This window comes from Cryptomeria japonica, chromosome 7, assembly GCF_030272615.1.
Source record: "Cryptomeria japonica chromosome 7, Sugi_1.0, whole genome shotgun sequence".
Taxonomy (NCBI): Eukaryota; Viridiplantae; Streptophyta; class Pinopsida; order Cupressales; family Cupressaceae; genus Cryptomeria; species Cryptomeria japonica.
Genome location: NC_081411.1, coordinates 714,990,270 through 715,014,857, shown reverse-complemented (window position 1 = coordinate 715,014,857; position 24,588 = coordinate 714,990,270). Strand labels below are relative to the sequence as shown.

The 24,588-nt window shown below is 36.5% G+C and overlaps 1 protein-coding gene across 2 annotated transcripts in view; it reads right to left on the bottom strand.

Annotated features, from left to right (window-relative positions):
- Positions 1–24,588, bottom strand: part of LOC131040288 (acyl-coenzyme A oxidase 3, peroxisomal) — a 66,142-nt gene that overhangs the window by 24,931 nt on the left and 16,623 nt on the right. For both annotated transcript variants that reach the window (XM_057973183.2, XM_057973184.2), the window contains 6 exons: positions 23,549–23,666; positions 23,338–23,445; positions 23,083–23,255; positions 22,886–22,985; positions 22,531–22,605; positions 22,273–22,403 (listed from right to left, as the gene is read on the bottom strand). In XM_057973183.2, coding sequence (XP_057829166.2) covers positions 22,273–22,403; positions 22,531–22,605; positions 22,886–22,985; positions 23,083–23,255; positions 23,338–23,445; positions 23,549–23,666 — 705 coding nt within the window. The remainder of the gene's footprint in view (positions 1–22,272; positions 22,404–22,530; positions 22,606–22,885; positions 22,986–23,082; positions 23,256–23,337; positions 23,446–23,548; positions 23,667–24,588) is intronic.

Here is a 24,588-nt window from a genome sequence, read left to right as displayed (position 1 = left end):
TGTTGCCATGTTTGGGCCAAAGGATGTGTTAAATACTGAAACGAAATAAAGCATTTTAGACATCAACTTTGCAACTTTAAAACATAAAAAAAGAAACACTTTTTTTTTGAAATTAACAAATAACTAAAATAAAATTAGTTTTCAAAGTGAAATTTGCATTACAATGATCCATACCATAAGCATGAACAATAGATATGAAACTACTTAAATCATTTCATTTTAAATGAAAGAGAAAGGGTTTAGAAAGTACATTTCTCCTAATGCTAACATTCTGAACTTTCATAACTTTATCAACAACTGAACATTTATTCCCATAGGAAGAAATATCCAAGGATGTATGCAAAACAGCTTCCCATTGTAGTTAATAATATGAGAGAAGAAAACTCTTAATGTATGTCTTTGAAAGATTCTCTAGTGTTGCCATGTTTGGGCCAAAGGATGTGTTAAATACTGAAACGAAATAAAGCATTTTAAACATCAACTTTGCAACTTTAAAACATAAGGAAAGAAACACTTTTTTTTTAAATAAACAAATAACTAAAATAAAATTAGTTTTTAAACTGAAATTTGCATTACAATGATCTCCATACCATAAGCATGAACAGTAGATATGAAAGTACTTAAATCATTTCATTTTAAATGAAAGAGAAAGGGTTCAGAAAGTACATTTCTCCTAATGCTAACATTCTGAACTTTCATAACTTTATCAACAACCAATGAGGAGGGAAAGTATCATCAGGGTGCTTTTTCGTCCAACCACGGACTTACTAGTCTTTCGTGCCATATCCGACTAGATTGGCCCGACTCTTCGCAGGAAGGTAACAGGAAGTGGAACTCATGTCATCTGAGACTTGGTGTTTAGGACCTACACAAACTAGTCAATCATACACTATGGGTAACCCCCAACTAGTATGACACTCTTGACTAGAGATGTATCTGGTTCTAGTGATCTGACAGTAGCTTGCATTATGCAGCACCACCTTGGCCAAGGTTTAAACATTGCAAGCACAATTAAACGTGTTGTCAATGATCACCACCCTTCTCGGCATAGGTCTAAGGTCAAGTAGGTTTAACCAACAAAGAGCCATAACTGATCTCACTTAGAAACTATTGGCCACACAATGGTTTTACATTCTTTTTGGTTATCAACACTAATTCTCATAAGAAGTTTCTGTTTTATTTTTTTTTCATTCAAAATTGCAAAAGGTATTAATAATACAACTATTTCCCTGGAATGGGAAGGTAAGGGGTTTAAGAACCGCCAGCTGTCTGTTTGATCCTTAAGTATGGAATGAACACCATGTACGACATGTCTCTGTTGTCGTTGCAATTTTGAGGGTATTCTCTTTAAATGAGATGCTGACTGCATCATGGTACAGTTGTACTTCTCTTACCCATTCCCTTCCTAGTCTAGGGTTTTAGTTTAACATGAGCTAGAGATAGTAAATCTCAAATAGATAGATCATCCTCACTACTATTATGAATTTTCAGACTTAGATAACTTTGAGACAACTCAATAAAGAGGGTAAATTCTTCATACTACAAGTCTTGGGTATGCAAACCCTCCAAAATGAATGGTATATTTTTGCACCTCCTTACTGGTTATAATCTTTATAATTTTCAGATTATAGTTCAAACTGAATGGTACTGTTTTGAGGTATTCACACATCGCCCCATTGCAAATGGGACCCCGACTTTTTTCTTCTTTCTAGGGTAGTAGTTTGGGTATTTTTCTATTAACCTTTGCATTGGAGAGGTATAGTTGGTCAAGAAGCTAGGACTCAGGTGAATAGCCCTTTTGGTGAGGTGTGAAATGGAGTAATGTGAGATGAGGAGCCAAGTCAAGAGTTTAATAGAGGAGCCCCATAGGCCAAGCCTAGTCGGCTATGCAGGTCTTCTTGATCCTCCAAGTGACCAAATTACACTTCATTGAGAGTTGAGTTGTGGAGGAAAAAATTTGGCTAAGTATCAAAAAATTTCCTTTGCTCCTCTCTAGGAGCGAATTTTGCTTCCATTGCTCCTCTTTGGGAGCTAAATCCCTCCCAGGCCTTCCAAATCACCTAGAATTACCTCTAATCATCATGAGATGTCTTGGTTTGAGCAATGAATGAGATACTAGATCAAAGAAACCTAAAATTGGCTAAGTGCAAGGTCATTTCCATTGCTCCTCTATAGGAGCCAAATCCACTTCCTTTGCTCCTTCTCAGGAGCAAGATCTTCTTCTATTGCCTTTATTGTGGAGCGAAGTGAACTTCTTGAGCACATTTGAGGAAAATAAGTAAGTTTTAAAACCTTGACACCATTTTGAAGTGAAGAGCATCATCATTTTGGTTAAGTAATGGAAGGAAGATGACAAATTTGGATCACTTCCATTGCTCCTCTACAGGAGCAAAATTTACTTACATTGCTCTCCTTTGAGAGCGAATTTGTGTTCATTTGCCTGAGTATAGGAGCGAAATTGCTTATAGAGCCTTCCTCTAGGTTGATTTGATGCATTTGAAGTGAAGGAAGGCAAAATTTGGTTAAGTGTGAGATTATTTCCTTTGCTCCTCAGTGGGAGCGAAAAACACTTCCATTGTTCTAGTTTTGGAGCGAAATCTCTTCCAAGGTCTCCTTTGGGGTCAATTTGACATGTTTTCATGCATTAATGACTAAAGACTAGAGGTTTGAGTCAAGGAAATGAAGGTAAGTCAATGGAATTGAGCTAGGTATCCAAGTTGTAATGAATTCCTTTGCTCCTTGATTGGAGTGAAATGTCTTTCCATTGCTTCTCAATAGGAGCGAAATTCACTTCTATTGCCTCTACCTTGGAGCAAAATCATCTAAAAGAAGTTTGGTGAAGAGAAATTGACAACTATTGCATGTGAAGACTTAAATTGAGGAGATGAGTTGATGAATGGAGAGCAAAAATTTGGCTTACCCGAAAAATTTATTCTTGTTCCTTTGCTCCCCATTGAGAGCGAAAATGCCTTCCTTTACTCATGAATAGGAGCGAAGTTGATCCCATGGTTCCTCTTGAGGTTATTTTGACCTATTTTCACCTATAGATGATTGGATCCAAGAATTTAAGGAGAAATTGAATGAAGTTTTGACTAAGTGGTCATTTCCATTGCCCTTGGAGTGGAGCGAATTCTACTTCCATTGCCCTTCTTTGAGAGCGAAAATCATCTCAAGGCAATTTTGATGACAATTTCAAGCATTTCACATGGAAGAGATGGCAACTTTGAGACATGAAAATGGAAATCTAGCTTAATAATTGAATTTGATGAACTTCTATTGTCTTGATCTTGAAGAAAAAATCACATCCTTTGCCAATGTGGAGGAGTGAATTTCCCTTTTTGCTCATTGAAAGAGATGCATATGCCAAAATCTGCTGAGTGTTGGAAAATTTCCATTGCTCTCATTTTGGAGCAAAAACTACTTCCACTGCTCCTTCTCAGGAGCGAAATCACCTGTCATTGCTCCTTCATGAGAGCGAATTCACTTCTAAGGCACTAATTGAGGGTAATTTGATGGATTTTGCACAACGAGACTAAAAAACTTAAGGAATGAAGGAGGTACAAGGGATCAATTGGTAGAGAAGTGATGAAATGATGCTAAACTTCCTTTGCTCCTTGTTACAAGCTAACTTGATTTCCATTTGATCCAACTTCCATGGCCTATCCTTAGGAGCGCCCTTCTCTGTAAATGCACTCATCAAACCTGCAAATCACATAAAATTAGAAATCATGTCAAATTAAGAGATGTGAAATGTGTTTGATGTTCATTTGTTTGTTTTGTAGGAGGTGAAGAAAGAAATCAAATGGACCAAGTTGGAGGAGGAGATGTCAACATCAAGATCAATATACAAGGAAGATGTCTTCAAGAGGAAAGCTTCACCGGCAAGCACAAGGATATTCAAGAAGGATTCACTTACACAAGAACTTGATCCACAACACTAATAGCACCAGAGAATCACAAAGAAAGAGTTCCAAAAGAGTGAAGAGGCAGCTATGACATCAAGGATTCATTCCAAGGCAATATCAAGATCCAAAACTAAGAGGAAGTCAAGATCTACACCTTGCACCTCCATGATCGAGACATTCAAGAGGATAGTTTCAAAAGAGTTAAATCAAAGTTAGAAGATCATCATCATCACTGCTGAAGCTAGATAATGTTAAGTATCAAAAGATATTGCTCAATACTCATTCAAGATGATCTACCAAGTCTACAAGCAAGATGAGATGGCATCCCAGTCATCATCCCACCAATCAAAGAAGTTCTACCTCAGCATGTCTTGATTCACTAAACCAAGCTCATCATATGGAGGCAAAAATTTCGAGGAACCTACCCCCGTTTTCTATTGGTTCACATTCAATATTGAACTTGAATGTAATTATTTCATTGGCCGGAATAAAGTTTGTTGTAACAAACACTAATTAGGGTTTCATTGTAAAATCTTGGTCGTTGATGGGGTTTGATCTTGACCATTCATTGTATAAAGCTCTCTATATAAAGCTCAAGCTCTTCATTTGTAAAGGTTAATAGTAATAGTTAAGAGTCACTAGAGAATAGCTAGTAGTTTAGTAATAGACAACAATTAGAGTAGAAGTTAGATTAGGAGAAGGCTAAGATTGTTGCCAAAATCTTGTTGTAAAGAGCATATGATTTCATTGAAGTTATGGTGAATTAATGTGTTATTTCAACGAGTCGCCTGGTCTCTACTTCTCAATTTATTTGCTTTCATGTTGATTAGATTGAATGTAGGAATTTGTTGAATGTGTTTGTGTGGAATCCGTTTAGTCCATACCACTAGTCTCTTGTTGATTGTAAGAGTGGCTTGCGTGGTCAACTGGAATGATATGAGCTTGACTTCAGATTGTTATACATCCATTGTTTATGCATTAACTTGAATGGTAAGCAATGATTGATGAGCTTAACTGAGCTTGTGTCAAATTGTTCAGTTTGATGGTGAGACCTCGCCCAGTAGGATTCCATTCAATAATTCACCCATTCTCTTGCATTCGTAGGATTAAAATAAGCTTCCTAAACCCTTTGCTTTTGTACTTTTTTTCAACTCGAGCTAGTATAGGAGAGAAAGTATCACGAGAATGCAACATCAGATGATCAAGTTCCAGCGATCCAAGAATTCAATAATTCAACGTAAGTCCCTTTTGTGGTTCCAACATAATCACATCAAACCATTGAGCTTATCCACATGTCGTGGCAGACATTCAAGAACCTTGGAGTTGCCTCAAGTGATCCTTAAGCCAATCTTCAGCCTTTGAGTAACTTTGTTCAAGAGAGGATAAGATACTTTTGGGTATTTTATTCTGTGTTCGCATGTGCCTAAAAAACACATCAACAGGTATATTTCTCCACCTCCTTACTGGTTATAATCTTTATGATTTTCAGATTACAGTTCATACCCAGATTATTATCTCCTTCTACACACACACACACACACACACACACACACACACACACACACACACACATATATATGCACATTTATATATATGTAAAAATTACCTATATAAGTACTCATATTTTTGCTTGCAAATACGTTATACAGTTGCACATAGTTTCAAACTGGTTTGAACCCTTCAGCAAGGCCTAAGTAGACATTTAACAATTTTCTAGAACAGAACATTCCATCCAGTGACATTTAAATAAACAAATCTGCATACCCATAACATGGAATTCCCTCCTTTCCCATTAAGAAGACCAGGGTATATGTATGAAAGAATAACACAAGTCACAATATCTTATTACCATAACCTGCATACTGAAAATTGTCTTTTAAGAACAAATTCTTCTTTATTATAACTCAGAATGTAGGAATGTATTCTCCTTTTTTTTATTTAACACATTCTTCTCTGCTAACTCAGTAAAATGGAATTGACTACAATATTTCCTTTTTACTAACTTAGAAAGAAGGAAATGGTTGCAATAGATCTATTTTACACATTCTTTCTTATTTCCTTTATTCGTTAAGGAAAGACCAATTATGTGCTCAAATCGTAGGGTTTGAGAAGTATAACATGACCTGACAAAAAGGAATGGAACAATTGAGCTAACGCTTCCAACGCCCTTCACAAGAAAACTCCTCTTGTCACCATATTGCAGAGAACATCCTCCCTTAAAATCGCAGAGCAAATTATCTCTTCCAGCATCCAAGAAAAGAAGGAAAAACGTATATCGTTTTTTTTAGAACCCCCTATATATTTCCCAACACGTATTCCACCTTGCATTTGCCCTAAAACCAGGAATTCTTCCCTAATCTGCCCAAGGAGAGTCACGCCATGCGTGCCTGTTCTCAGTCATGCAGAAAGAGCTTTGAAAGCTTCCAGGGAAGTCTTTTTATTTTCTTCCTTCATTCTAATTCCAAAATCAATTAATATGAAATGTCGATTCACTTCTAATTGGCCAATAAAATATATTAAGGCCAAGTAAATAGATATGATTTATATGCTTTGCGTTAAGAATGGGGTGAATATTTTGTTTGATAAACTTGATTGTGCCAAACACACTTTTAGCGGCTTGTAGAATGATTTTAAAAATTAATTTAAATAACAAGGCATCCCCCCCACCTCTTCACACTTAGCTTTGTTGAAATTGCCAAATAGAGTTGGCTTAGGTATGTTTAAAAATAAACCTTGCCTTTGCAAGAAAATTAGTATAATATATTCATATATTTATATATATGAATCTATACATCTTATGTATAGATGACTATGGGAGCACGTATATGGTCGTGTATACGTACTCTCATATCCATATATTCGCATAAGATATACATTTTGATATATAAAACAAGAGCCACTGCCATTTTTTTTCTAATTATTAATAAAATAAATAATTATAAATTAATTAATAAAAATAACAAATTAACTCGGAAACCAATCAATAAATTAGGGTCATGAAACCCTAAAACCTCTATACAAACCAGCTAGGGTTACCTGACACGATGGCTGACGTAAATAACCAAAGTCAGCATGAGACTACCTGACTCAAGGTTAGGGTTTCCCAGATGGCATATAAAAAACATGAAACATCTAGGGCACGCTTAAACATCTTGCAAGTATATCATAGATCAACTAGGGCACACATATAACATGGCATAATCACATCATATAAACAATTGGGGCACAAGTGGGATGTAACATATCCTTCCCCTTGTGAATCATCATCCTCGATGATTTTAAGTATCATTTTTTTTTTAAACAAACATGAAAATAACATTGTTTATCCAACATTTAAAAAGGAACAAATTTAACTATCCAAAACATTAAACAAATGAGGGAATCGCTGATGGATTTCATTATAATCCTCCCAGGTGGCAATGTCCTCAGTGTACTCGTCCCACTAGACCTTGCACTGAGTGACTTCTCTGTTACGTAAGCACTGCTTACATACCTCAAGCACCCTGATTAGCTCGACATGACCACCCCTAGGTCTTGTACTTGCAAGGAGTTTCAGTCAATCATGTGTGTAAAATCTGAAACATACTTTTTCAAATAGGAAACATGAAATACATCATGCAACCGGGCAACTGGGTTAATGATTTCCAAAACTTCAAAACGTCCTACATATCGTGGAGCTAGTTTGGAAGACTTTCCAAATTTTATGGTACTTTTGTTTGGTTTTACCTGTAGAGGCACTTTCTCTCCCACCACAAATTGTCTGGGAGTACGCTTTGCATTTGCATAGCTTTTATGTCGATCGTTAGCTTTTGCTAACCTTTTTCTGATCAACTTTACTTGCTCCTCCATTTCCAAGAGCATTTATAGACAGAGGAATATCCTATCTTCCAGCTTATCCCAGCTGATAGGAGTTCTACACCTCCTTCCATATAGTGCTTCAAAGGGCTCCATTTTAATGGATGGCTGGCAGGAATTGTTATAGGCAAATTCAACCAAGAGAAGATAATCTTCCGATTTGTACTGCTGATCCATGCAGTACATTCTTAAAAGGTCCTTTAAAACCTGATTGACTCTTTCTATCTGGCCATCTGTTTTAGGGTGATAAGAAGAGCTTATGCTCAACTAAGTTCCTAAGGCTACAAATAGAGTTTGCCAAAATCTGGATGTCATTTTGGCAAAATGACATCCCTATCTGAGATTATTTTCTCTGATACTCCATGTAACCGAAATATTTCTTACACAAATTTATAGGCTATGGTAGGTGCTCCATCTGATAGGTTGTTCGAAATAAAGTGAGCTACTTTGGTTAGTCTGTCAACCACTACAAAAATGGCATTATGCTTGTTCCTGGACATTGGCAATCCCTGGACAAAGTCCATGTTGATTATCTGCCATTTCCAGTCAGGTACTGTGTTGGGTTGTAACAACCATGTTGGGTGTTGATGTTTAGCTTTAACTCGCTAACATTCAAAACAGCTGGCCACAAATCTTGTGGCGTCCTTTTTCATCCCTTTCCAGAATTACAAAGGTTTGACGTCAACTAGCAGTTTAGTTACTCCCGGGTGTCCGGAGTAGAGTGCATAGTGTACTTCTTTCCACACTAAATTTCTTAACTCGGTGGACTCAGGTATATACATCCTACCTTGATATCTTAATAGTCCATCGGTTTCAATTCGGAAACCTTCATACATTGGATCTCGGGGATCTAGTCGTAGGGTTTCTTTTACTTGCTGGTAATATCTATCCCCTTCTAACAATTGTAGGACACGGTTTTGAAATCTATATGTACTGTAGTGATGGCACTAATATGGCACCGACGACTCAAATCGCCTAGCACTCGGTTTCTTTTACCCTTTATGTAGCTAATCTCAAAATCGTAATCAGAGATTAGTTCTACTTCTAACCATCGTCTCTGTCGTGCAATGAGATTGGGTTGAGTGAAAATGTATTTCAACCCTTGGTGATTTGACCGAAGCTCGAATGGTTTACCTAGCAAATAGTGACACCACATTTGCAGGGCATGAAATATTGTTGCGAGCTCCAGATCACGTGGTGCATAATTCTGCTCATATTTTTTAAGCTTTCAGGACTCATATGCTATTACCTGCCCGTTCTGCATAAGAACTTTGCCCAGTCCTTCCCCTGAAGCATCAGTCACTACTAAGAAGTGGTCTTCGGGATCTGGTACCTTTAGGATTGGTGTTGTGGTCAACTTCTCTTTAAGGAGATCAAAAGCCGCTTGACATTTTTTAGACCACTCAAATCTTTTACCTTTCCTCTGAAATGATGTGATGGGATGTGCTATACAAGAAAAGTTCATTACGAACTTTCTGTAATACCCAGCTAATCCCATGAAGCTTCTTACTTCATGAACATTACTTGGAGTTGGCCACTCCGAAATGGCTTTAATCTTTGTCGAATCTACTTCTATCCCCTTGGTTGAAATTGTATGCCCTAGGTATTGTACTTCCTTTTAAAAGAAGGTACACTTGGATAGTTTCCCATAAAGCTAGTTTTCCCGCAAGTGTTGCAGGTGTTCTTCCTCATTTTTGGAATATATTAGAATGTCATCTAAGAATGCCAAGACAAATTTGTCAAGGCAGTCATGAAATACGCTATTCATTAAATTCATGAAAGCAACTAGGGTATTGGTAAGTCCAAATGGTAGAACAGTGAACTCGTAATACCCATAACGAGTTCTAAAGGCAGTTTTATGGATATCCTCATCTTTCAACCTCAACTGATGGTATCCTGATCGCCAATCGATCTTGGAAAAGACCGTTGCTCCTCGCATTTGACAAAGATTACTGGTAGCCCCCATGGCGACACGCTAGGTCTTATCAATCCTTTGTCTAGAAGTTCCTGAAGCTGAGCCTTTAACTCCATCAATTCGACAGTTGTCATGCAATAAAAAACTTTGGATACTAGAGCTGCCCCTGGTATCAATTCGATAGAGAAATCGAATATTCTTTTTGGCAGTAAATTAGGCAATTCTTCTGGAAACACATCCTGATAGTCTCGAAGATAAAGATATTTTTCTTCGAAAGACTTCGAATTTTTTGCTCTTGCCTGACAACCTTTTCATAGGCTTCATCCATAGTAGTAGGAGCTAGGACATCCACTGATCCTCTTATACGATTATTCAAACCCATGATGAATTTTCTAATCTTGTATTTCTCATCCACTTGCAAATGAGGCACATATTTCAGTAGAAGGGTGAACTTTTCCCAATAACCATGGACAAAAAGTCCCCTTGCCTTAAGTCTTGGAAATCTGTCAATTTCTACTCAAAGAATAGCTGCAACAACCACCTTTGCCTAAAAACCTCTACAAACTTACTCCAGGTTATGTTGTCTAATCTCGGACCTGTTGTGACCTTTTTCACACATTGCCCCATTGCAAATGGGGACCCCTTGTTTTTGCTTTTTAGGGTTTTGCTTTGGCGCCGCAACTGCTAATCACCAATCTTGTTACAATGAGGAGTTGAGTTTTTGAGAATTCATCCCAAGCCAAGTTGAGAAATCGTGATCAGAATCATGTATGAATGTTGTCAAAGTGCTTAGAAGGTTTGAAGGACGAGGATCGCAATTGCTTTGGGTCATTTTTTACAACTGTCTATTTTTAGAAACTTTTGCTTTTTATGTTTTTTCTGCTTTTTTGAAAGTGGCATATGGATTTTGTTCCTCAGGTTATTTCATTACTGCCTATGTTGTCGAAATTTGAAAATCTTGTCTCTAGGTATAAAAAGCAGGGCTTCAAAATTTTTGTTTTTTTTTCTGAAATTAGGGTTTTGTTCTTTAGGTCATATCAATCCTACCCATGTCTTTAGATTCGGAAATTTTTTCTTCTAAGTATAAAAAGTAAGGGTTTGAAATTTTTGCTTTTCTCCGAGATTAGGGTTTTGATCTTCATGCCAAATTATTACTACCCATGTTCTCAGATTTGAAAAATTATGTCTTTAAGGGTAAAAAGCAAAGTGCAAACCCTAATTAGGGTTTTGTTCCAGAAAATTAGCCATATGATCAGTGCCCATGTTCTCAGATTTCAAAAATTTGGTCTCCAAATGCAAAAAGAAAAGTGGAAACCCTAATTAGGGTTTCGTTCCAGATCAACTACTAATCAAGTATAAAGGCAATAGTGGAAATGGCACATTGAAAATTTCGCCTAAGTTGAAGAAATAAAAATGGCAAATGATCCAAGTCCACCCAAGAATGTCAAGCATGGAAGACGTTTAGGCAGGATCAAAGTTCACCAAGGCATGAGAGTTGTCCAATGAGCATCCAAGTCCGCTTCATGTCCAAGCAAAAATGTACGACACTTGGTAAACTCCTACCAATGGTTAATTAACTCTTGGCAAGAGTTAGTTAAACTCCTACTTGAGGTTAGACCATGTTGGAAGAAAAAATAAAATAAAATAAGGCATGGAAGTGTAAAGCAAGTTGGAAAATAAATTTGTCACATAAAAAAATTTAAATTATTTTCCAAAATTAAGATTATTTTCAAGGATTATTTCAGAGTTTCAGAGTTGAAGGTAAATTTCAGTCATAAAGAGGACCTAAAATCTGAATTTCACTGAATTTTCTTACCTTTCTCTCTTATTTTATCAATTTCTTGATCAATTCCTTCACTTTCAGTCTTCTTTTTCGCAGAAATTTAACCTTTTAATAGGCTGAAAGTGAAATTTTCAGAAAAGAGGATTAAAAATCAGAATTAAAATCAGAAAGTAATATTAAATTTTCATGTGTTTTTGCAGGCTAAGGCAGCAAAGTACCAATGAAGTTCGCTAGCCATAAAGAAAAGCATGATGGGAATTGATCAGAATATGGCGATCAGACTTCTTCCAAATCCGCCATGATGAAGACAAATTAAGGTTGGCAAGAGGTTTTCAAACTTCACCCAGCCTAAGGAAAATATGAAGGTCACGACAAAGAGCAAACACAAATTGACAAAGCCTTTGCCAAGTCCGCCATGTCTAAGAACCATCCAAGTCCACCTTGAACATGTCAAACAATCTTCCAAGTCCGCCTTGGCATGGAGTCTTACAAGTTGACATGACAAGGAGAAGATGAATTCCTTCCAAGCATGATCAAAGTCTGCCTATGCAAGTAAAATTGTCAGACACATGGCAAACTCCTACCTTTGGTTAATTAACTCTTGGCAAGAGTTAGTCAAACTCCTACATGAGGTCAAGCAAACAAAATTAAGTTGAAAATAAACTGAGGCATGGACGAGGTCAAGAAAGTTGGAAGGTGATTGTCCAAAGTTTGTCCAAGGCAAAAAAGCATGAGCACATGGCAAAGTCTTTTGCCAAGTCTGCCTAGACATGTTCAAATTCTCATCCAAATCCGCCTTCCAAGTTGGCAATGAACATGTCAAGACATCATCCAAGTTCGCCAAAGTTGGAGCATAAGCCTATGTCCAGAATTCGCCAAGGATGAGAAAAGTAAGCAGCTTCCAAACATGATAGAACCTGATCAGATTATTGGACTTCATACAAAGACAACAAAATTCACATGGAGATAGGAAACAAAGCATTCCAAAAAGTTGAAGGAAGCACTCAATAAGTTCAACATGTCCAAGACTCTTCCAAGTTCATCATAGACAGTGAATTACAAGATAGCGGATTGGATGTTTGATGAGCACAAAGACAAAGTAATATGTCTTAGCATATTCCAATTCGCCTACAAAGAAGAACATCTCTTGTCTTCTAAGTCCGCCTGAGAAGGAATGACTAATGATCTTCTAAGAACAAATCATTCATGTCCAGGATTCAAGAAAGTCCACCCTACAAGGATTAAGGAAGAATGTTATCCAAATTCGCTAAGGAATAAAGCAAAACAAATTGTCTAAACTTCCAAGCAATCAGGTTGGACAATAAAAAGAGAAGGCTTGGAGAATTATCTTCCAAGCACATGACATGGAAAGAATAAATAAAGCCTAGTGGTCAGACCTCCAAATCTGATCCATGAAGACAAGGCAATCCAAGTTCACCTTGGAAGGAAAAGATTAGCCAAGGTATGTCCAATAAAATAAGACACAAATTGAAACTTGTCCAAGGATGTGTAAATTCCGTCTTGCCAAGAGGAAATTTGCTAAACAAGCATAAGGATGGCATGTATTCTTCCAAGATCGCCATAAATCAAGATCAAGGAAAATTGGAAAGCAAATTGTCTGATCATATTTCCAAATCTGCCAAAGACAAGAAGGCTCATGACTTTCCAAACTTTTCCAAATCCACCAAACACAAGGAGATGATTGTCCGAACTCTTTCCAAGGCATAAAACAGATTAAGGCGAATTGAAGGATGATTGTCTAAGAACATTCCAAGTCCAAGGGCAAACAAATTGACACGAAGCATGCCAAGGCATGGAAGAAAGATTAAAGCATAAACAAAGGTTGCTGGATTTCATCCAAGTCTTCCATGCCAAGAAGAAATAAATTTGACAAGAGAAGCATATGAATCAAATTCTTCTCCAAATTCAAGGCACCTGAAAGAGTCTCCAGGCACCAAGAAGGAAAAGTCTTCAGACTTGGTGAAAGTATGGAAAGAAATTCCAGATTTCTTGAAGGATTTCATTTCTGAAGAGTCAAAGACAAGCTCCCACGTGCAACATAAATTGGCGGCAAGAAGAGTATTCCAGACAAATTTCCATACTTAGGCAAATTTTTCGGCACAAATTGGGGAATTCAAGTCAACATGTCCAGGTTCATTGAACACACTATCTCTCAACAGAAAAAGGGGGTGCAATCCTAAAAGATAGCATCTTATCTCTCATCCGACGAATATTTGATCTATTTTGGGAAACTTTGATTAGGGTTAGGTTGTTTTAATCTCAACCGTTGATTGGAAATCAATCTTGGCCATTGAATTGTAATTGGGGAGCCTATAAATTGAGCTCGCCCCTTATTTGTAAATAATGAGAGTGTTGTGTGTTATAAATACCCCACTCCTATTACAGGGGACCCCCTCATTCTCTTCTTCGTGGTCTACCTGATTGAGAGAGAGAGGGTCATAGAGAGGATCGGCCTTTCAAAAGTTGATAGAATGTTGAGTAATCTCCTTTCAGAAGCCAATGAAATGCCAAGTTGCATCTAGGTGAATGGCAAGCGTCTTCAGCACCCCCAGATAAACCCCTTCATAATGCGAAACAGAGAGTTCGTGCATTCTTCCAACCATGCCCGATAAAATGCCGGCGCACCAATGATTTAATGAAAGAGGGGTCAATCTCATGGATTTTTGAAATCACGGTTTTCATTTTGCCTCACAAAGCCGAGAAATGTCCAGAGCGCTTTGTGTCTTCTTTCGCTCACCTTTCTAATTTCCCAAGATCCTAGCATCTTGCAAACAACTAAAGGCCAAAAAATTTTAAAGGGAAACATTTCTCACTTTAAAAAACATCTTGCATTTTGGTTCACATGCCCCGAATTTCAAAAGCGAAGGCAAATAAACATTGAAAACAAAATCTCGCATTCTTCAGTAATCGCCCGAAAAGCTTATAAGGAACAATTCAACGAAAAACAAATCTATCAAAATCGCCAAATGGACTGAAATTTTAAAGTGAGAGCACTTTAACTTAAAACGCAAAATCTCTCAAAGGAGTTAATCAGCCTGAAGTATGGCAAAAGGAAAGCCAAATAAGACACTCAAATGATATCTCGCATTTTACTTAAATAGCCCAAAGTTTGCTGGAGGCATCCAAGAGGTAAAAAGAAAATCTCTCAAATTTGTCAAAAGGCCTAAATTTGGCTAATAAAGGCGTTTTAACTTAACAAGTCATCTCTCATTTTAGCAATCCCGCCCGAAATACAAACAACCAAGCAAAGGGAGCGAGTATAAAGTTCGGCATTTTTGTTTGAATTGCAAAAAACAAAAGTTCGCGCATTTTAAGGTTGAAAGCCCGAAATTGCCAAAAGAGCGATATAACTTAAAACTTTAAAATCGCACAAAATGCAAAAAAGGCCCGAAATCCATAAAATGAGGGGGCATTCAAACAAAATCGCATGTTGTCAAAGTGGCCGAATTTAAAATTGCCAGGTGTTACCACTTAAAATCAAAATCTCACATTTGGGCCTAATTGCACAAAGCATATAAAATCACACACTCATGAAAAGACCCGAAGTAAACCCTAAAATTGCGCAAAACACTCAAATGGCCCGAATGTTAGGAAAGGGGCATTTGAACTTGATGAAAGTTCGCGCATTTTGACCACAATACCCAAGTTTTCAAAACAAGAGGTGCGTTTAGAGCCAAAGGCAAGGTTCGTCCATTCTAAGCTAATTGGTCGAATTCCAACAAAGCAAAAGGGTCGTTCATTTTAGCCAAAGGTGTCGAGTTTTATAAGGGGGACGTTTTAGAATTTAGCTATTTTATTAAAATTGTAAAGCGAAATGAAAGACTTTCATTCTTCTCCAAGGGCCCGAATTGGACGTATAAAGCAAAGCCTAACATTGCCTAATTTTAATGTTTGTTAAATTAATTTATTTAATTTTTCAAAATGATTAATCCAAAGTGGAATTCATTGTTTGCAGGACGACATCCGAAAGAGCTAGAGCGTCAACCTGAAGCGCAAATTGGAGACGCGATCAAGAGCGATGCCAAGAAGCAAGAATGAGGAACGTGTTGCAGGGTGCAAGGTCAAAGCGGCGAAGCACGGGGAAATGCGCCACCAACGGACAACAAGTTGAAATCCACCAACGAGATTGAAGACCAAGAACACAAAATGCTACAAAATATGCATTCTCTGAAATACACAGTTGGAAGATATTCCAAAAAATCAGTCTAAAAACTGAAAATCGGTCTAAAAGCAAGGATTGGTTATGTCGAATCCGTCTACTCGCACACCAGTCCTATTTATTTTAGGTCTCCTAAACCCTTCTCCTTTGCTTTTATTTCCCAGTTCGAAAATCGCAGCAGACCAGCTTGTTGCAAACGTAAGGCCCCTTGTGCTCCCAGCAAAACACATCAAACAACTGAGCTATCCCGCAGTCATGAACTGACATTTGGAACCTTGAGGTTGTCCCCATTGATCAACTAAACAGCATTAGGGCTTCCTTATACAAGTGAGGATAGGATACTCAGCAAGAACATTCTATTCTGCATTGGCCGGAGAGAGTTGTAGTGATATGATTTTAGCCATGTCAACAAAGAGGATGTTGCAAAACATGTTGAGATAAGTAAATTGTTGCATACAATTGCCAAAGTAATAAGTAATGCATTGTTCGAATTGATAGTGATTACCTCTTTTATTTTGGAATTGGCATGGTTCTTATCCCTCATCATAGTTTAGATTTTATTTCATGTATGTTAGAAGAATGCAAGATTTGATAAGTATTGATTTATGGTGAATTTCCGCTCATACTTTTGATGAACAGATGATGTTAGTCTGAGCCTATTTTGTGAAGGTTTAACTTCTACTTTGAGTAATATTGTTCAATTGTTGGTATTATTCATAAGTATGAAAATCATAAGCACATCCCTTGAAGATTGCACTCACTTTGTATAGTTGTCCTAAGCGTGGCGAAGCAAAGTGTTGTTTATTGAAATCACCTAGTCAATACAGTCTCTTGAATTCTTAGGAATAGATTAGAATTTCTAAACCTTATCTCCTTTTAATTTTCTTGAAGTCCATGATCCGAACCCAAATGATAAATCTCCATTGTGAATTGAACGAGCCAAGCGTAAGTCCCTTTGTGTATTATCCGCACATCACAACGCCCATTGAGCTTATCCGCACATCAAGACCTGACAAAAGAAACCTTGGAATCGCCATATGATCTTCTCGCAATCTTAACATAAGCGGTGGTTTTTCAAGAGAGGATAGAGTGTCATGGGACATTTTATTCTGATGTACGGTATATGATAAAACATACACCAACAAGACCAAGTTCGGTTTTTTTGTTCTCCCACCAACCGGCAGTTTCTCTAGTTAGTTGGTAGGCTCCCCAAATAGCCTTCATGTTCTCTGTGTAATCCCTGATTTCAAAATATTTTTCCATGCCCGTAAGCCATGCTTCCACGGCATCTCCTCCTTCGAATCCATCATACTGAGGAGGTTTAACTTTTTTCATATCACCAGATATGACTCCCATCATCTGTTTATCCTTTCAGACCTGAGTGTGAAATTCAGTCCCTTGGAACCCACTATGATGAGTGTGTTCCGGCTTGGCATGTTTGTCTCTGAACTAAGACTCATATTCATCACTGTGGGTTTTAGTGTGGCACTTGCTCTCTGCTCCAAAATTTGGAGCCTGTTTTGGGTGTTCTCAACCATACGGATAAGTTTATCTAGCTTATCAGTTGGAGTTTCCAGGACTTCGGATTCTTCTCTACCTTCTTGATTTTGAGACATGTTATTGTTTCCTGTTTAACCTGTTATTCCAGAATATGCAGTTTTAGTTTTCTATCTAATTTCATCAATAAAAGCATAAAATTGAAACATGAATTTTTCACAGTCCAACTAGTTTGTTTTTTTTTAACCATATATATATATATATATATATATATATATATATATATATATATATATATACCATGTATAGTTCTATTTGAAAAACTACTTTCAAAAGCAAAAAGGAGGTTTTATTTTTCGATATATACAATGTAAACTCCATCCAAGAGTTACTCTCAAAAACAGTTCGGGGTTTTGTCTTTCATTATGTACAAAGTAAAGCTCCCTCTAAGAGCTACTGTCTAATTCAGTAATGGGCTACTCCTGCCCTTCAAAATCGGAAAGAGGCACTAGTTGGAAACCCGAAGTGGGTATCCGTACCTCCTTTGGTTCTTCAGGTTCAGGATGAATGACAACAGTGTTGGATTTCATTTCCACAATTGTTATCTTGAAAAGCTTGGGTGCTTTATTGGCCAGTATTTTGGTTCGTACTACTCCCTTCTTGGCAGCAATCCAAGGTTTCTTTCCTTAATTATCCTTTTTAGGGCATCTGCTAAAGTCTCCTCATCAAATGCAACAAGCAGCATGAGTAATCATACTTGCAGTTTATTACCCTCCACAATTGGGAGTAGACCGGATCTCGTACTTGTTTACACTTTGTTGTGCGAAACATCCCGGTACAATGCCAAAATGTTTTGTCTCAGTGCTCTATCCTAAGTTTGTTGTTTGTAGTGATCCCTAGGTTCAGTGTTGAACCCGGTGCTCTAATACCATACGTTACATACTGAAACGAAATAAAGCATTTTAAACATCAACTTTGCAACTTTAAAACACAAAGAAAGAAGCACTTTTTTTTTTGAAATAAACAAATAACTAAAATAAAACTAGTTTTTAAACTGAAATTTGCATTACAATGATCCATACCATAAGCATGAACTGTAGATATGATAGTACTTAAAACATTTCATTTTAAATGAAAGAGAAAGGGTTTAGAAAGTACATTTCCCTTGGTGCTAACATTCTGAACTTTCATAACTTTATCAACAACCAATGAGGAGGGAAAGTATCATCAGGGCGCTTTTCTGCCCAACCATGGACTTACTAGTCCCCCATGCCATATCCGACTGGATTGGCCTGACCCTTCGCATGGAGCTAATGGGAAGTGGAACTCATGCCATCTAAGACTTGGTGTTTAGGACCTAAACAAACTAGTCAATCATACACTATGGGTAACCCCCAACTAGTACGACACTCTTGACTAGAGGTGTATCTGGTTCTAGTGATCTGACGGTAGCTTGCATTATGCAACACCACCTTGGTCAAGGTTTAAACATTGCAAGCACGATTATACATGTTGTCAAAGATCACCACCATTCTCGGCATAAGTCTAGGGTCAAGTAGGTTTAACCAACAAAGAGCCATAACTGATCTCACTTAGAAACTATTGGCCACACAATGGTTTTACATTCTTTTTAGTTATCAATTCTCATAAGTTTCTGTTTTATTTATTTTTCATTCAAATTGCAAAAGGTATTAATGATACAACTAATTCCCTGGAATGGGAAGGTCAGGAGTTTAAGAACCGCCAGCTGTCTGTTTGATCCTTGAGTATGGAATAAACACCACGCACGACATGTCTCTGTTGTCATTGCAGTTTTGAGGATATTCTCTTTAAATGAGATGCTAACTGCATCATGGTACAGTTGTACTTCTCTTACCCATTCCCTTACTAGTCTAGGGTTTTAGTTTAACATGAGCTAGAGATAGTAAATCTCAAATAGATAGATCATCCTCACTGCTGTTATGAATTTTCAGACTTAGACAACTCTGAGACAACTCAATAAAGAGGGTAAATTATTCATACTATGAGTCTTGGGTATGCAAACCCTCCAAACTGAATGGTATATTTTTGCACCTCCTTACTGGTTATAATCTTTATAATTTTCAGATTATAGTTCAAACTGAATGGTACATTTTTGCACCTCCTTTCTGGTTATGATCTTTATGATTTTCAGATTACAGTTCATACCCAGATTATTCTCTCTCTCTCTCTCTCTCTCTCTCTCTCTCTCTCTCTCTCTCTCTCTCTCTCTCTCTCTATCTATCTATCTATATATATATATACACACACACACATATTTATATATGTGTAAAAATTACCTATATAAGTACTCATATTTGCTTGCAAATACATTATACAGTTGCACATAGTTTCAAACTGGTTTAAACCCTTCAGCAAGGCTTAAGTAGACATTTAACAATTTGCTAGAATAGAACATTCCATCCAGCAACATTTAAATAAACAAATCTGCATACCCATAACATGGAATTCCCTCCTTTCCCATTAAGAAGACCAGGGTATACGTATGAAAGAATAACACAAGTCACGATATCTTATTAGCATAACCTGCATACTGAAAATTATCTTTTAAGAACAAATTCTTCTTTATTATAACTCAGAATGTAGGAATGTCTTCTCCTTTTTTTTGATTTAACACATTCTTCTCTGCTAACTTAGTAAAATGGAATTGACTGCAATATTTCCTTTTAGCTTATCCTTTTTACTAACTTAGAAAGAAGGAAATGACTGCAATCGTTCTATTTTACACATTCTTTCTTATTTCCTTTATTCATTAATGAAAGACCACTTATGTGCTCAAATCGTAGGGTTCGAGAAGTATAACATGACCTGACAAAAAGGAATGGAACAGCTGAGCTAACCCTCGCAACGCCCTTCACAAGAAAACTCCTCTTGTCACCATGTTGCAGAGAACTTCCTCCCTTAAAATTGCAGAGCAAATTATCTCTTCCAACATCCAAGAAAAGAAGGAAAATGTATATCATTTTTTTTAGAACCCCCTATATATTTCCCGACACGTATTCCACCTTGCATTTGCCCTAAAACCAGGTATTCTTCCCTAATCCGCCCAAGGAGAGTCACGCCATGCGTGCCTGTTCTCAGTCACGCGGAAAGAGCTTCGGAAGCTTCCAAGGAAGTCTTTTTATTTTCTTCATTCTAATTCCGAAATCAATTAATATGAAATGTCGATTCACTTCTAATTGCCCGATAAAATATATCAAGGCCAAGTAAATAGAAATGATTTATATGCTTTGCATTAAGAATAGGGTGAATATTTTGTTATATAAGCTTACTTGTGCCAAACACACTTTTAGCGGCTTGTAGAATGATTTTAAAAATTAGTTTAAATAACAAGGCACCCCCCCCTCTTCACACTTAGCTTTGTTGAAATTGCCAAATAGAGTTGGCTTAGGTATTTTAAAAAATAAACCTTACCTTTGCAAGAAAATTAGTATAATATATTCATATATTTATATATATGAATCTATACATCTTATGTATAGATGAGTATGGGAGCACGTATACGGTCGTATACACGTACTCTCATATCCATGTATTTGCATAAGATATATATTTTGATATATATATAAATATATATACACGATAAAACATGAGCCACTGCCAATTTTAATTTAATTATTAATAAAATAATTAGTTAATAATAATAACAAATTAACTTGAAACCAATCAATAACTTAGGGTTGTGAAACCCTAAAACCTCTGTACAGACCAGCTAGGTTTACCTGCCGCAACGACTGACGTAAATAACCAAAGTCAACATGAGACTACCTGACTCGGGGTTAGGGTTTCCCAGATGGCATAAGTTCTTCCCTCTCCCTACCTCTCGACCTGATGATACTTCCCCTCCCTTCTCAGAGGACAATGATCTCCTGGACACACTTGGCGAGTTCAACCAGTTAGATCAAAACCTTGTCCTACTCTAACATTTCAACTATCATTAACAAAAATGAAACATCATGTCATAATGTTAGCTATCAAGTCATCAATTTAAGAATTATGAGTCATCAATTCATTATTCTAGGCACAATTAGCATCATTCAATTATGCATATACTTCCACATTCATTCAATTTAAACATGAACATCTAGGGCACACTTAAACATCTTGCAAGTATATCATAGATCAACTAGGGCACACATATAACATGGCGTAATCACAGCATATAAACAACTAGGGCACAAGTGGGATGTAACGGGATGCTACAATCAAAAAAGAATTCCAAGCCAAGTTAGTGGACAAAAACCCCTGACTTGGACAGAAATTAGAAACATTTCAAAGACATTTATACAGAGGGAGACAATTGCAAATTTGAAATAAGAATTACAGCAGAAGTTAAGGATAAGTTTTAGAGATACATTATAAGCTTTAAATCCAAATTATATGATCAAAATTATAAGGTTTAGGACAAATTTATATTTATAATTAACCATGCAATCATTATTGTGAGTTAGGGTTATTTATTTGAAGAAAAATAAGGAAAATTCTAGAAGGGACATTACAAAAGGACTGTAATAGTCATATTCTCTCAATTAAATAATCAGTCAAGAGATTTTGTAGAGCGCTAAGAATGAAGTAGCCATGTGCATACAAGGCATATACTGTTGCATGTACTGTAGGATGTGTATGTTGTGGAAATTGAATTAAAAATAACAAAAAGTAATTATTGTTATTGTTTGGTAGTAATGCTAATTCCTAATGGGAGTGGTTACATGGAGAATGTAATTTTCCGACAACAAACATAGATAGCTCCATTGCAAAGACAATGTTCAACTATCATCCACATTCTTTCTTCCATTATTTGCCGGTGTGAGTTCTTCCTGTCAATATTATTAGCATGCATGTATACTATAACAATGAGTACTGCTTAGTATTGTCAAATGGGATGAACTTGATTGTAAAAGAATTGGTATATCCAGACTCCAGAGTAATGCCATGTGTTCAAATCGCCCCAGCAATGTTTTAAAGTATTTGAATTCCATAGAGAATTTGACCAATAAGATACTCTTCATTTATGACATATAAGGCCAAAGTTATCTTATAATGTAATTCACCAAATCAAAAAAAAACGTACCACTAAAAATCTTGCACACAAACCTACGTTTTAGCTAGCAAAGGAAGCAAGCGCTGCTGATGTGAAGGGTAGTCAAGCAACAATACTTCAGGCTCATCAGGATGTAGATTAAATGCCCGTCTTGTTAGTGCATATCGAATTGCAATTGCTAATCCAATCTGTCATAACATCAGAAGTAAACCAAACAGTAAGAATAAGACTTTTTTCAAATTTTATAACATTTTTAAAATGTAAGATTTTTTTAATGTAAAATTTGCACATGATAACTCCTTGTAGATATCTTACCTTGGATTGATATACAGCACCAACAGCAAGTGTCACACGGCCAGATGTTAGAGGTGCCATGAGAGCTCCAAACCTCTAAATGGATGCTTGAAAAAATTAATATCCATATAAAATAGGGCAAATAAAGAACAAACAGAACATCAAAGACTATACAGATCTGACCATTGATATGAAATCAATCCAACTTATCCTATCCATATTAGCATAAGACTCAAACATAATCATATCTGAGATATACATGGAGTTTGAAATATTAAAGTGGTCATAAAATTAAAACATATATAATATATATCCACATACCTAATAATCAATTTTTATTTTATTCTAACTAGGCATGTATTTTGGCAGGACTTACCAGATCAGAATTACTTATTGGACTTTGGTAATGGCCATCTGGAGATACATCAGCAACAGAGTTCAACATATTTTCCCAAGGAATACGCAAATTATCAAACCTGCAAGAAGTTCGATAAAATAATTGTGTCTGCCTACAAATATAGCAATTAACATTTTCAATTTGTGGACTCAATTATTTCATTGTCAATTTTGTACCAAATTCGTCCATTATCAACTCCATTTGCACCAATTTTGTGACCACAATCAGCAATTCGAATCCCTGGACAGACATTCCCCTCTTTATCTCTTATTTGTGCAATGAATGCATGCACGCCTTCATTCCTTCCATTGATAAGAAGTTGGGAGAAGACTGCAGCATGAGTGCCATGCTAAAAAAGAAAAAAGAAAACAAATGAACTAGCTCATTACAAAATATTAAATCCACTAAACCAAAAATTATTTGTCAGTTACATTTGCAGCTCCTCCAATCCAGTACTTTTGAGCAGACTCACAAGGCGTAGTGATTATGAATTCTTTGGTTGAAGGATCATAGGTGGTGATTGTTTCAATTCCACGGACCTATATGATGCAGAATGACAATGATAAAGATTTTTTCTGAAAGATGAAACCCTATCACAAATGAAAGTTCTTAACAAGAAAAATGTTTAAAATTTCCACATACATTACTACCATGTCCAAGTTCAGTCATAGCAAAGCATCCTTTAACAACATAGTCTTCTGTGTCCTGCAGCCACTTTTGATGGTGTCTCTTTGTACCAAGGAATCTAATTGTGTTAGCCCTGCCACAAGAGGATAGACATGATATAACCTTGGCATAATGGTTGCAATGAATTCTATTTTCATTTGAAAATATTCTATGTATGATTTTGAGATAATTTATACACAACATATTAAAGTACAAATAAGTTTTTCTCTTCATCTTTATGTCAGAAAGATAAGTCCTTACATTCACCTGCACAAGAACTACAGCTCAGAAAGACAAATCCTTACATTCACCCACACAAGAACTACAGCTCTGAGAAATTTCTAGCTTTAATAGACACTATTGGAGAATAAAAGCTTAGCAACTGATATCCATAGAATACTAATCACCAACCCTTGGTATAGGGCAGATAAACATTATGACAGTTCAATAAACTCAAAACAAAACTGTTGATAACACCAACTATTCAGCCACAATTTTATAGCACGTGTTCTTAATAAAAGGAAATATTTACTTACAATGAGGACAAGTTGTAACCAATAGGCTAACATAGAAAGTTATAGCATATGTATTCTTGTTATGAAAATTAAATTGGCTATAAAAGGAGATATGTAAGATTGTGATCATGAGCACATAAAAGCAGAGTTATCAAACTTTCTAGTTACCCGGTGAGTCCCTATAAGTGCCAAGCTAAGGAGGCCTAAATGAGGCCTGCAGATCTGTTTCAGGGACTCAACAAGTCTGGCTGAGTTAAGCCAAGTCCAGCAACTATCTCTCAGTCTAGGTCATTAAAAAAGTTTTACATTTTTAAATTTTTTATATAAAACTTTTCTAAAAGTTTGAAGTACGTGGTAAGTTTTTCGGCCAGGTTCAAGTCTAAGTCAAAAATCATCTTGTCAAGTCTGAGTCTAGTAACTATGTATAAAAGGTTTTTTTTTTAATTTTCATATAGGCCCTGTTTGTATCGAATCTACTAAAATCTCCTCAATAGTTTGGAT